Raw genomic sequence first — 14,698 nt, forward strand, 5'->3', positions numbered from 1 at the left:
TTATTTATCTGATCCCCATAAAGCTCGATCTCAAACCGGCTACGTATTTACATATGGAAGTACTATCATATCATGACGCTCCACAAAGCAATCTATTGTTGCTACTTCTTCAAATCACGCTGAGATAATAGCTATTCATGAAGCAAGTAGGGAATGCGTATGGTTGAGATCAATAATTCATTTTATTTGAGAAAAATGTGGTTTAAAATGTGAGAAAAGACCTACAATTTTATATAAAGACAATGCTGCATGCATAGCCCAACTGAAGGGATGATTTATAAAAGGAGATAGAACGAAGCACATTTCACCAAAATTATTCTACACACACGATCTTCAGAAAAGTGGTGACATTGATGTGCAACAAATCCGTTCAAGTGATAATCCAGCAGATTTATTCACTAAATCTTTGCCAACTTCAACTTTTGAGAAGATGGTATACAAGATAATATTTGAAACAAGGTTTTCATCAGGGGGAGTAAAATACGCGATGCACTCTTTTTTCCTTACTAAGGTTTTTTCCCATGGGGTTTCCTTATAAGGTTTTTAATGAGGCACCTAGCAATGCATATTACTAAATATGTATACTCTTTTTCCTTCACTAGGATTTTTTCCCACGTGGTTTTTCCAAGTAAGGTTTTAATGAGACACATTATCTTTTAATGAACATCCAAGGGGGAGTGTTATAAATATATTATATTATGGATGTTTATTTAGTACTCCGTTGTAAATAATCTTCCTGAAGAAGCTTATCCATATGGGACTCCACCGTAAATATGTTTATCTATTTATTACTCTATTGGAAATAAGCTTCCTGAAGAAGCTTATTACTTCGGTACCCGGTTATGGATAAACATTACCCTAGGTAGAAGATTATCCATATCTGGTATAGTAGCAGCTTACACAGCAACTTGCAGTAGCAGCTTACACAGCAGCTTGCGTAGCAGCTTACACAGCAGCTTGTAATAGCAGCTTACACAACAGCTTGTAGTAGCAGCTTACACAGCAACTTGCGTAGCAGCTTACACAACAGCTTCCTTTCTTCTATAAATAGAAGAGATTTCAGTTCATTATGTACATCAGTTTGAATTCGAATAATATATCAGTTTCTCTCTATACTTGTCTTTACTTTATAGTCTTTATTTCATAACAATTGATACATATTAAAGCCGGTGTACAGTATCACTAATACAACTCTTTTGTTGTACATTTTTTTACATTATTTGCATAGAAATTCAAAATAGTCAGATTTACAAGTGGTAATTGAAAAATAGTAATCGTTTCAAAAGTAAACGAAATTTAGTCACGTTTCATGTAAATATAAACTTGAACGAAAACACTGTTCAAAATTCGAAAAATATTGCAGCATAATATATTGGAGTTTCACTTTAGTATACTGGACTTTCAGCATAATATACTGGTCCAACATAATATGTTGGAAGTTCATACACATGTGCTCCAATCTCCAGTATATTATGCTAGAACTTTCTGTGTGCTGGAGTTATATCATAATATGCTGGAAGTTCATATATAAGTGCACCAATCTCCAGTATATTATGCTGGAACTTTTCGTGTTACAGCAAAATAATGGCTATTTTTAATGACTTTACAAACATTGACTATTTTTTAGTTATCAGTCCAAAAACTAACTAGTCCGTGATATTTTCACCTAAATCCTTTCAAAAAGCGTTACACGTTCTAAACAGATGAATGGGCTTTGAAATGACGAAAAGAAATGGGCTTTGAAATAACCTGGGTGTTTGTGTTTCAATTGAGCATAATGAGCACTGACCCAAATCATCCAAAAGCATGGGGCAAGTGCATAAATAGCCATTCTCACATATACTATTTAGAGATTAATTAGTATTTATTTTGTTCTGAAATTTTAAACTAAAAATCTCAACTTAAGGACAATTTAGAGTTTTTTTATCTCAAAAATTTAAACTGACAAACCAAAATTCAAGATACACTGCTAATTCTTAGCAGCCCTTTAGAGTGGCTACCGGATGTCATTTCTACCAAAAGCATGTGTCTCCAAACGGTAATAGAGTGGGCCTTATGGGTGTGAACGTTTGTAGCCCAAGATCATCTTTTAACACTTAAGCAAATTAGTAGAAACAACACAAGATAGCCACTCTAAAGGGTTGCTATTTAGGAATTAGCCAATATGCCTTGAATTTAAGTTTTTTAGTTCAATTTTTCGGGACTTAAATGTCCTGAATTGTCCTATATTTATGATTTTTAGTTCAATTTTAAGAATAAAATAAGTATTGATTAATTTCTAAATAACAGCCCTAAGAATGGTTATTTGTACTTCCCAGCAAAGTATGCTTTGAATTAGCCTTTAGACTTACCATACCCATCTTTGTTGAGAGAAAAAAAAATCAATGTTGGACATCAGTCAATATAATTTTGTGATTTGACTTTTTAAAAATACTTTCACAGCATAAAAATCTCCAAGATTTTCTATATAATTTTCTGTAAAGCATTTTCTTATATTTCGAAAGTTTAATCTGCACACAGTTGTACTAATAAGATTTTACATTATACATATTAACCCTTAAATAGCTCACTTTCAGTAAGACCAAATTTCAGTCAATCGAGTCGATTATACATTCATGAGTCAAACGTTTATACCTATAAGTACTGTAAACAATTGTTCCTTTAACAAAAAATATTACGTAAGACAGATTTCTTTGGCTAAAACATCACAGGTTCATCTTTGTGACACAATATTCACTTCATATATCATGACAAGGAATTACAAGAGATTTGTCATCTACCATTATTTGGTACCGGAGACGGATCTAGGATTTAATGTTTATTGGTTCCTGCAACAACCTCGAGTAAATTTTCAATAATAACTGGGTTCACATTCAAATGTTTATAGATATTTAGTGAATTTTTTGAATACATTTACACTGTTTGAACAAAAAGTACTGGATTCACGTGAACTCGTAGATCGCAAGTGGATCCGCCCTCTTTGGTACAAAGCAAAGGGACCACACTATTCCATCAAATTGTTTCAAGAATTTATGCCCACAAATTAACCTATAGCTTCTAGCCTAGCTTAGACCATGCAGAAATTCAAAAGAAATCGAATTCGAAAGCGCACCACCCTTCTTTACTTTACAACCAGCCTCCGACCCAGAAATTCAATGGCTTCCATAATAAAGAGAAACAATCCAACCACAAAAATACGTTTTGCTTTTTTTTTTTTTTTTTTTGTGTGTGTATCTCATCTAAAATACTTGAAAGTCATCAGAGATTTGGCTTCAGGGCCGGATCTAGTAGTTTATATATGGATTCATTTTCGAGGCGGAGCTAGCCCATGAGGTGTGGATTCAGTCGAACCTAGTCACTTAAGTTTAAACATTACTATTTATACTAGGAATATATATATATAAAATATTTACTGACGAGTTATTGACTCCGTGACAAGTTCAGAACCCATAAACTTTAAATCGTGGCTCCGCCTAATTCATTTGAACCTATTACATTTAATCTAGACCTGCATTAATTTGGTAAAACTCATTAAAATTATTGAAAATATTAAACTATAAACTCATAACTCAAAAAAAGTAATGGGTTCGATTATTGAAATCTTAGTCTTAAAGTGATAGAATTAATATCGTGGATCCGCCTCTTTTTGGCTCGTGAATAAAAACTGAAGAAGACAATAGTGCTTGCGAATTTGCTTACGTGAGTCCATATGAATCCAAAGAATTATATACCAATTCTTGGTCCCAAAGAAAGCTAAAATTATTAAATGATTACTTTAAGGGTTCACTTAAGTTGACTTGACTAATTTTGCTGTCTTCTCCAGTTGAATGCATGGTTCATTTCATCTGCTCGAAGAGAAAAATAAAAATGGGGTCCCTTTAATTTGTACTTCCTTGCATTAACAAGAAAAATAATGATTAATCAAATATTTGACTAACTTTGAAAATAAAAATGTGGTTGGAAGAATATTAATGCTAATTTTATATACGCTAGCCACGTAAAAAAGTTAGTCCTCGACTTATTTCTTCCTTTTGTTTTGCTCTCGCAATATTAATGTGAACCATTTCATCTAAAAAATTTAAATTAATAAAGAAGAAAACATTTAATTAAGAGGTTGTAAGGAGACTAGAATTAAGACCTAAACTTGCTCAGCTACTATGATATTTTCAATGATGTGAATTATTTCATCTAAAAGTCTAAATTGTTAGATAAAGAACGTATTCATTGGATCAACTTTTACTTGTTTGCCACGGCATAATATTTCTTTTTTCCGTTCTTTGTTTTTAACTTTTTATAGTAATGACGAAATATCATTACTATGTACATGTCTAATTTTATTACTATCAATATTTTCAATTTGCTAAACAACTTGGTCACATATGTCAGCATATTTTGGATAAGAACAATGAATCAGGCGAATAGTACTGCATATATTACAACTTAATATTCTAAAAAGTTATTTTTAGAATGATTTGGTCAACTCCCTTGGGTAACAAGGAAATTTGTCGGACCCCCTTAGAATGTCGTCAAGTAGGTTTTGGTTTATTATTAGAATCTGTAGTCACTTGAAAATTATTCAACATTTTGTTGATATAATAGTTTTGTATATTATTCATATGTATATTTTCTTCACAAACACCGCCTCCTATTGGTATTTCATCATTAATTAACAAGTTTTATGTTGGTTGTCAGTCTATCACAATTTTCTTCTTTCATTCGGGGTTGGAACTGGCAAAGATCAAGCTCAAAAGTTCACTTTTATTTTATTTAATATGATGATGATATAGCCGATCCAATTATGCAATTTTTATTATTGTTATTGTTTTAAAAAAGCATGTGAAACACATGACAATAATATATATTCATTAATTAGCTAGAACATTGAATGCAATATATATATATGAGGGTCAAACTTATGTCGATATTTAGAAGGCATCAAATGATCATTAAATAGCAATGTAGCATACGATGACACCATTCAATGTAACATATACTAACAACGAACTCCAATTGATTGATGTGAACCTTTCAAACGATTATTCTTTTATTTACGGAAAGAAAAAAAAAGCAGCTCAGTGCACAAAGTTCTCGTTGTGTGCGGGGTCCGGAGAAGGGCCGAACCACAAAGATTTATTGTATGCAATCTTACCCTACATTTATGCAAGAGAGTGTTTTCATGGGCTTGAACTCGTGACCTCCTGATCTATTTACGAAAAGAAAAATTAAGAAAAAAGTTTTGTACGGACGTTGTTTTTAATACTTGTAGTTTTTCTACAAAGTTTTGTGAGTTAAAGTAGATTTTGTTTCAAAAATTAAGTGGTTCATGGCAACTTTCATCCAATTTTCCAACTTTACTTTCAATTTTAAGAAGAAAAAAAAAGAATTTCTAGCTAGAGCTCGTAAGCTGACAGAGGCGAATCTATGATTAAATTTCTATGAGTTCAACCTTTAAAATTATCAACATTAAAATCGTTTTATTTTTAAAATTATGGGTTAATATTTTCCGTATTATTATAATTTAGTGATTTTTTTACGTGTACCTTAAGTATACTTTCGCAATGACAACCTTAATAGAATATATAAGATAGGTGGGAGGTGGTGACACATAACGATGAATCTCGAAAAACCACTCTTTCATCTAAGATGCCTAACCATCACACCGATCATTCAGAGGAAAGTGATAGGTTCAATGGAAACCACACGCTACATTTCGTCCTGCGTAAGCAATTACATCAGTTGGCAAAATACTTCAAAATTAGTGTCCAGAATTCTGAGGTCATGATTACGACCCTAAATATATGATAGGTCCATTTGAGTGGCAAATATTTGTCTTCGTTTGCACCAGAAAATAATGGATAGCAATTTTATCCCTGCAAATTTTTCTCTTTCCAATTGCCAAAAGAGCTGACCATCGACTCCCACGGTTTAATTGGCCTCATACGTATATATCAAATTATAATCACTCGATAAAATTTGTGAATAATTAAATAATACAGTACAGATTTGCTTGGGTAGAGGCACATGTACCCAATCCGACACTGCTTCATCAAAAAAAAGATTATTATATGTAGCAATAACTGATACAGAGAAATACATATAAGGCAGATACATTATGTGTACGGGTGAAGGAAAATTTTGATGTAACTGATAAAGTTGTTGCTATATGATCAAGAGATTACGGATTTTAATCGCAATTGTAGAAATACAGGATAAGATTGCGTAAATAAATCCTTATGGCCTGAATTTTTCCCAGCTCACACGCATAACGGAAACTTAATGTACCGGAAGCTTATGCCCTTTTACATTATGTATACATGTGTATAAAAATATAGCACAGCTCTAAGTTTTGATAACTATAATTTTAAAAAGCTTTGAAATATTAAAAGTATTTTATAGCCCTCTTATTTTTCAACAATATTTTTCATATTTTATACTACCTCTCATTAATAACTCCCTTACTTAAATATTTCTACTTTTTAAGGTAGAGTTCCTTTTGTTCTTCTCTGGTGTCTCGTCTTTCTAAATCTGCTCAAATGACGTGGATAGAAAGAAACATCATCTTGTGAACTCACCACAAAAATAAATAATTACTAACAAAAAGAGCTACTATAAATAAAAAGGACTGAACGGTCATCCGCCACTTGTCAGAAGTATTGTACTATCCTCCAAGAATCTTTGGACAACTTGCTTTTTTTCAATCTCAATCATCAACTTCATACTTACGTATACTTATGTAAATCGACAATTTAAATTTATGGGTTCAACTTTTAAGTTTTTTTGGCGTTGAACTTATAGTACGGTTAAAATTATGGGTTTAATCTAATATTTATTGAGATTTTAGTAAGTTTTTAAATATAAATTCATACTATGTATTGAAAGTTATGAATTCACTTGAAACTGCAGCCGAAATGTTACATCTGTCTCTGTCGATATGCAGTGACAATATCAATGACGTATTCCGATTTTAAGTTTAATAAGTTCGATATTTAAAGTTTTTAGCATTAAATTTATTATATTTTTAAAAGTTAGCTCAAATTTAATGTTGACATTTTAGTATATTTCTTATATTTACGCTTTATATAAAAAATATGTGGACTCAATGAACTCTTTGTGCCACTAGCAGGTAAAAAAACAAAGAAAAAGCGGTTTCTCCGAAGATAGCTAAGGAGAAAATTCCAATTTTAATTTTATCATGTGTTGCTTTCTTATTTGAGATATTCTTGTGGACTATACTTACTACATATATAAGCATTAGCCACACAAATTAAATTCTTCTTGTTATCATTTCCTCATTCTTGTTCTAAGGCTTTTTCTTTCTCTCTCTAAGTTCTCAATCCCTCTTCTTTTATAGAGCCTAAATTAGAGAGAGAAAGCCTAGGTAAGGAAAAAATGTCTAGCAATGGAAAAATAGAGGAAAATAAGGTTCCATTATTAGATTATGCATCCTCTAATATCCACAAGAGTTATATATTAGAACAAAACCAAGATGAACAAAGTTTTGCAAATAGATTTTGGATTGAAACAAAGAAGCTATGGCATATAGTTGGCCCTGCTATTTTTAGTAGAATAGTTTCTTACTCCATGTTTGTCATCACTCAAGCTTTTGCTGGTCATCTTGGTGATCTTGAACTTGCTGCTATGTCCATTGCTAGTAATGTTGTTCTTGGCTTCGATTTCGGCCTCATGGTACGTAATTTCTTACTAAATTAATCAATCAACTACGCTTCAATCTCGTAGTTGAAGTATGCTCTACGAGTTCTCTTTATGCATATGTTTTAAATGAGACTTTGCGTCGAGTCAGGTTTCAATGGAGCAACATGAACAGTGAGAATTCATATATGAAAGCCAATTTTTGAAGGGATTCGCGGCCAGATTCAATGTTTATTTTTCTAGCCAGTATACATAGATTATACATTAATTATACATATTTATACATATGTTATACACGAATTATACATATATTATAATTATACATCCACCAGCTATTTTTAGTTTAAGAGCTTAGATGGGCGGCAATTTGGGTGCCAGGGCCGGACCTGGGATTTGAAGGTCGGGGTCACTTTTGCTTTCAACCAAAATCTGCTTTGTATACAGGGTTACAGTACTAATATATCAGCATTTTCTAAAATATACATACATATGTTCATGGATATTTTATTGAACTTTGCGGGTACTAGTGAACCCTCGCTTGGTAACATGGTTTCGCCTCCGTTTGCTACTATACAAAAGCTTCCGTTATGTCAAAAAGATTCAACAATTTATCCAATTTGCATAGTACGAAGGTGATTCAATTTAATGTCTTTTATTACATGTAGCTTCGCCCCTGATCGACTTTTATCTATTATGTAGCTAGGAATGGCGAGTGCATTGGAAACATTATGTGGACAAGCATTTGGTGCAAAGAAACATTACATGTTAGGAGTCTATTTGCAACGTTCTTGGATAGTACTCTTCTTATGCTGTATTATAATGATGCCTTTATTTCTCTTCGCAACGCCAGTCTTGAAATTTCTTGGGCAACCAGAAGATGTAGCTGAGCTATCTGGAGTTGTAGTTTTGGCCTTTATTCCACTCCACTTTTCCTTTGCATTTCAATTTCCACTACAGAGGTTTTTACAGAGCCAATTGAAGAATAATGTGATAGCTTGGGCAAATTTTGTGGCATTCATTTTTCATATGTTGATAAGTTGGTTGATTGTGTACAAGTTTCATTTGGGTATTATTGGGACAACACTTACTTTGAATATCTCTTGGTGGTTGCTTATGTTGATGTTGTTATGTTATGCTACTTGTGGTGGTTGTCCTCTTTCTTGGACTGGTTTTAGTATGGAAGCTTTCTCTGGTCTTTGGGATTTTTTCAAGCTCTCTGTCTCTTCTGGAATCATGCTCTGGTATTATTCTCATCTCAAGATTCTAGTCTTTTGTCAGTGGAAACAGTCTCTTGCAGAAATGTAGGGTATAGGCTATATACAATAGACCCTTGTGGTCGGGTCATTTCCCGGACCCGCGCATAGCGGAAGCTTAATGCATTGGGTCGCCTTTTATGTTGCTCGATCTCTTTAAAAATAATGCCGAGTGATCCTTCAAAAGTAGTGTATTTTTGAAGAATCCGATATAGGCGCTGCAATATTTTTGGAAAGTACGAGCAGCATAGATTTGGAAAGTAAAATGAGCTTGAAAGAAAATAAAATTTGAAATTTCAATTAGAGTTTTAACTTCTATACATAGATAGGGTAAATATATAGTAATAATCAGAATAATAAGACAAGTTATCTCCTATCTTATTTTAAAATTGCACGAAAAGTGTAAAATTATTATACATGGTGTATATAAATTAAATTCTTTCTTTTTTCTTGTTGGTTTAAGAGTCGAAGCTAACCATAATTTTGCCATCATGTCATAGTTTTATCTATTATTTGCTTATTTATTAATTATTTCTCATTGATTTTACGCAATTTCTTAATGTTATTTTTTCTTTCTAATCTTACATTACCATACAAATGGAACAGCTTGGAGAACTGGTACTACAGGGTGCTAATTGTGATGACTGGTAATTTGGAAAATGCTAAAATTGCTGTGGACGCATTGTCTATATGGTAAGCAAATTTTTCTTCTTGATTAGATTTGGTTTTTAAAAAAGACAAGTGGACAATTAATTATGGTACTATTAACGATGTTAATTGTATTAATTAACTGCATGATTGATTCATTCCGTCTTTTACGTGTTCTTTAACACCTTTAACTTGTTAATGACAACATTAATGAATATGACAACGCTATAAATTTAAATTAAAAAGTTAAATGTACCCAAAAAAAATTAACTTTTATTAAATGTTGTCATAATCATTATTCTTGAATATGAAGACGTCTTGTCTCATTATTTGGTCTGAGTCAAATTTAATGGCCAAGTAATCTTTAAATTGTCTACACGAACATAATAATTGATGACCAAAAAAAAAAAGATCAAGTTATCTTTAAACTGTCCAACACAAACATAATATTAGTTGATGTCACTTTCTTTTATTTGATTGTCTAAATTTTTTGTTACTTTTAATTCTTGCAGCATGAATATCAATGGTTGGGAACTAATGATTCCTCTTGGATTCTTCGCTGGAACTGGGTATGCCTATTTTCTTTTTCATTTACATAATTAATCTAATCTTTTCATATTAGAAATTATGAAAATAAGTGAATGGTATAGGTTCCAACTTACACTTGACAGTGAGTTATGAAAATGACTGAATTAGACAACTAGCTATCCCAATTTGTCTTTTGTTCCTTTATGGCCTAACTAGTGATAGAAACAACAAAATAAAATATAATGGCAACAAAGACTTTGAAATTTGGCAAAAATGTCCAGATACAATTTTTCTCAGTATTTTTCTAGAAAATCATCGTAAATTTATATGGTTCCTTTCACATGAGTAGAAACGTCTTACCCGTGAATATTGGCTGAGTTGGTTGGATGAGTGATTTCTCACATGAAAAACCTGAGATCGATTTAGTAAAATTTACATCTCGTAGTACTTTGTCCTTGATCAGCTAATAGATTATACAAGGATTATATATGTCCTTATAATTTCATTTAAGTAAGGATCAGTTTTCTCTACTTCAAATAATTCTAAAGTTACCTAAACTAGAAAAGTATCTTTATTGAAAATATTATTAGTATATATATGTTATACAAAATAGTTTAATTTCTCGTAAGAAACATGATTATACTAGTACACTTTTGGAATATGGGTCAATTAGTTCTGTGGCTTTTACAAATTTGTTTTTAGTTTTATGATCCTAGCTCTTTTCTTTTTACACATAAAATATTTACTTTTGCACTTAAAAGATCTCATTTACCCATGCCAGATCTGAAAAGGTAATTTTCTTAATTTGAATCCTGTATCTAGCACATGGGTAATATATAACATGAATCTTGGGAGATTTTGTATGGGGCTAAAATCCATAAATCCTATATATAATATTGAAAGTACTCAGAAAAAATTGACTGAAAAGACAAAAAGTGTGAAAATATTCATTTCACTCAAAATAGTCGATAACCTTGTCCTTTCACCTGTTGCTTTTATTAGCAGAAGACAAAACCATAGGGCCAATAAATCAATAATTGTCAACCAGTTAGGTAACAGAGAAATTAAAAAACAGATTCGAAACTAGTTAACTCTGGCAAAAAGTAATAGAAATTTACTCATTCTCATGTAAAGATAAATCTGGAAAAAAATACTATTCAAAATACAGAAAAATACTCCAATATAATATACTGGAGTTCCAGTATAATACACTAGTCTAACATAATATACTGGAGATTGGAGCATTTTCCGTGTCCAGCATAATGCACCGATCTCCAGCATGTTATGCTGGAACTTTCCGTATTGCAGCAAAATAGTAACTATTTTTCAATAACTTTTCAAACGCTGGCTATTTTTAAAAGACCAATCCGAAAATTGGCTAGCCCGTGCTATTACGTAATGCTCGTAATGTAATAGTCTATAAGTTGCACAAATCCAATATACTTTATCAGAAGTTTGCTATGTATGTAACAGTTTCAGAAAATGGAAAATAGACATGAAAGAATCACATGTTATATATCAAGTCAAGGTCCACAAGATTTTGAAGTTGAAAAAAAAAATCTTATCCAAGTACACCTTTCTCAAAGATATAGTAGTACTTCTTCCGTTTTTTATTATCTGTCATGATTCTCTTGTACACGCCCCTTAAGAAAACTTAATTAGAATGGGATTTTGACTACTTTGCCCTAATTTATGTCTTAATATTTAATCTTTCTTCATTGGTATTTGACCAAAGTTAGGTGTTTATAGTCTTTAAGGATAATTATTACTAAGGGTATAAAAGGAAAAAGATAATTAATTTTGTCTTGAACTTCTAAAATGACAAATAATTTGAGAACTATTTTTAGTAACCACGACTGTTAATATGAGACGGAGGGAGTAATTAAGAAAGAATTTGATTGTCGGAACCCTTCTTAACCACCTAAGTGACTAGTTCCGCACAAACTCATCCGGAACTTTTGGAAATCCATCCGACCAGTCCCGATAAATCGTAAATGACGGCTCGAACCTACGAGTTCAGTTTCAAATTACCATTTTTCCCTCAAAATCAAATTTTGAGGTTTTGGGTCGTCACTAAGAACATGATAAGAACAAATGCAAAATCCAAAGAGTGACATGGCAGATGAAGAACAAAATTCTGTTTGGTAATCCTAATTTTTCTTGTTTGCTATTAGGGGTTATAATACATATCGTAGTGTGTATATACATACATGTCTTGCATTCATTGGTTTGATGGGAACAAAGACTATTTATACTATCAATATAAGTTAAAGTGTTAGTGCATAGTTTTGAAACTCATAATTTGCAGTTTTTAGCATCTATCCCGGCCCCAAGACTTAGGTAATTAATTCATTTCTAAGTGTGGTTATCACTATTTGATCCAAAATCAAGAACTTATCGCATATACTTCCTCTATTCCGTTTTATGTGACGCTATTTTTTTTAAGTCTGTACTAAAAAGAATGACACGTTTATGTATGTGGTGTAGAGTAAGGGTAGCAAATGAGTTGGGAGCTGGAAATGGAAGAGGAGCCAAGTTTGCAACAGCAGTAGCAGTTACACAATCAATAGTGATTGGTTTATTTTTCTGGATTTTGATCATATTTTTCCACAATGAACTTGCTCTTATTTTCTCAACTAGCCAACCTGTTCTTGAAGCTGTTCATAAACTCTCTATCCTCTTAGCCTTCACTGTTCTCCTCAACAGCGTTCAGCCCATTCTCTCGGGTAAATCCACGTCTTATTTCTTTCTGTTCGAACTATATATACATATAAAAAAATTGAAAATTCATACTCATTCTATATTTACTGACTGTATATCATGGAATCGTCTCTGCTTGTCACGTATTCATTTACATGACATGTACTCCTATAATTTAAGCAAAGAGTTAATAGCTTCTAAGTTTGTTTTGTTTATTTAATTTAGTTTTTAAAATTATATTTTGATATTTATAGGGGTTGCTGTTGGATCTGGATGGCAAGCATATGTTGCATATATAAATTTGGGTTGCTATTATTTACTTGGAGTACCTCTTGGTTTCATAATGGGATGGGGTTTCCACTATGGTGTCATGGTATGTTCCTCATATTTTACAAAATTTTCAGCTTATAGAGAGTGGTAAATAAAAGTAAAGAAATGATCAAGTATATATATATAAAAGTGAAATTATGCTAATGAAAATGTTTCTATAGGGCATCTGGGCTGGAATGATCTTTGGTGGAACTGCAATTCAGACTTTGATTTTGGCTATAATCACAATAAGATGTGATTGGAATAAAGAGGTAACATAATATTTTTTTTTAATTTAAGATTATTTGTGTATTTTAACCTATGTTACTCGGACTGTCCGAAAATGCTAGTGGGTGCGTGCATATCCTCCAAAAGTGGTGCGTTTTTGGAGGATACGACATGAGTGCGGTTGTATCTTTGGAGAGTCCTTGCAATATAGATTTTAACCTGCTATAGCAGGAAATTTATTTATTTGTAGTGTTATAGATCTTATTTTCTCTGGATAATTACTTATACTTATCTTTTAAGTAACTTGATAGTGTTTATAAACGTTAAACTTTAGGTATATTTACTGAATAAATTATTATTTTTTGTTGAAAATGCAGGCAGAGAAGGCCTCTACGCATGTAAAGAAATGGGAAGACGTTGGTCACTTAACCTCGTAGAAATAAATAGCCAGGAATTTCGCCGAAGTATTATTGAATAATGATGACGAAAAATATACAAATTAAAGAGAGGATATTTCTCTCCATGTTTTGGGCACTGATTCTTCAGGCTAAGCTAGTTGTAATTTTCTTTTTCTACATAGAAGTGAAGCAAAATATGTTCCTACCAAAAAAAAAAAGAAGCAAAAATGTATAAATTTTAAAGGAAGTTGATTGATGAATGATGATATGTTAAATATGTAAACATAGAAATTCTCAACAGCTGGTATGACTAGAATTCGGCGTTCTTTTGTCTGTTTTTTAACAAGCTCAAATCTTATGTCTAAATATCAAGCATTCCTTTTTTAAATTACTTGTAAATTATAATCACTGAAAGAAAGACAATAATTAAACAAGATATATAAAACAACAGTAATAATTATGCCTTGCTTTTAAACAAATTGTGATTGATAAGTAATTAAAGCATTCGACTTTATATAGAGGAAGAAATAAAATTATGAGAACAAGAAGAAAGAAAAAGAGAGCATGAAGTCAGGTTGTAAACCAGCCAAAAAATACGATATGTCTAAGGGGGGAAATGACACCAGATAACCATTCTAAGGGTTTGGCTATTTAGAAATTAGCCTATGTCTTGAATTTTAATTTTTCAGATTAATTTTTGGGACACAAATATTTTGGATTTTCTTGATATTAAAATTTTTACCTTAAATTTTTAGAACAAAATAAGTACGGGTTAATCCTTAAAAAGCCGCCCTAAAAATGACTATTTATGCACTTCCCTTAGGGCTTCTGGACCAATAATAAGGCCTATTATTCACCCATAACATTTGGGGGCATTTGAATATATACTTGCTTTTTGGGTCACGTTTTAACTTGTGTCCGCTTTGCAAAAAAAATTTGCAAGTGTACCCACTTTTTCGCGTAACTTCAGCATATGGGGCTGAA

The 14,698-nt window shown here is 31.9% G+C and overlaps 1 protein-coding gene across 1 annotated transcript; it reads left to right on the forward strand.

Moving 5' to 3' along the window:
* The first annotated feature begins 7,110 nt into the window (after positions 1-7,110).
* LOC107798177 (protein DETOXIFICATION 27) lies at positions 7,111-14,014 on the forward strand. The gene is made up of 8 exons (XM_016621146.2): positions 7,111-7,686; positions 8,350-8,891; positions 9,510-9,596; positions 10,064-10,120; positions 12,567-12,805; positions 13,034-13,152; positions 13,271-13,360; positions 13,694-14,014. The coding sequence occupies exons 1-8, from the start codon at positions 7,390-7,392 to the stop codon at positions 13,751-13,753; spliced, it is 1,491 nt and encodes a 496-aa protein (XP_016476632.1). The 5' UTR covers positions 7,111-7,389; the 3' UTR covers positions 13,754-14,014.
* Positions 14,015-14,698: the final 684 nt, after the last annotated feature.

Source organism: Nicotiana tabacum, chromosome 11 (assembly GCF_000715075.1).
Source record: "Nicotiana tabacum cultivar K326 chromosome 11, ASM71507v2, whole genome shotgun sequence".
NCBI classification, from domain to species: Eukaryota; Viridiplantae; Streptophyta; class Magnoliopsida; order Solanales; family Solanaceae; genus Nicotiana; species Nicotiana tabacum.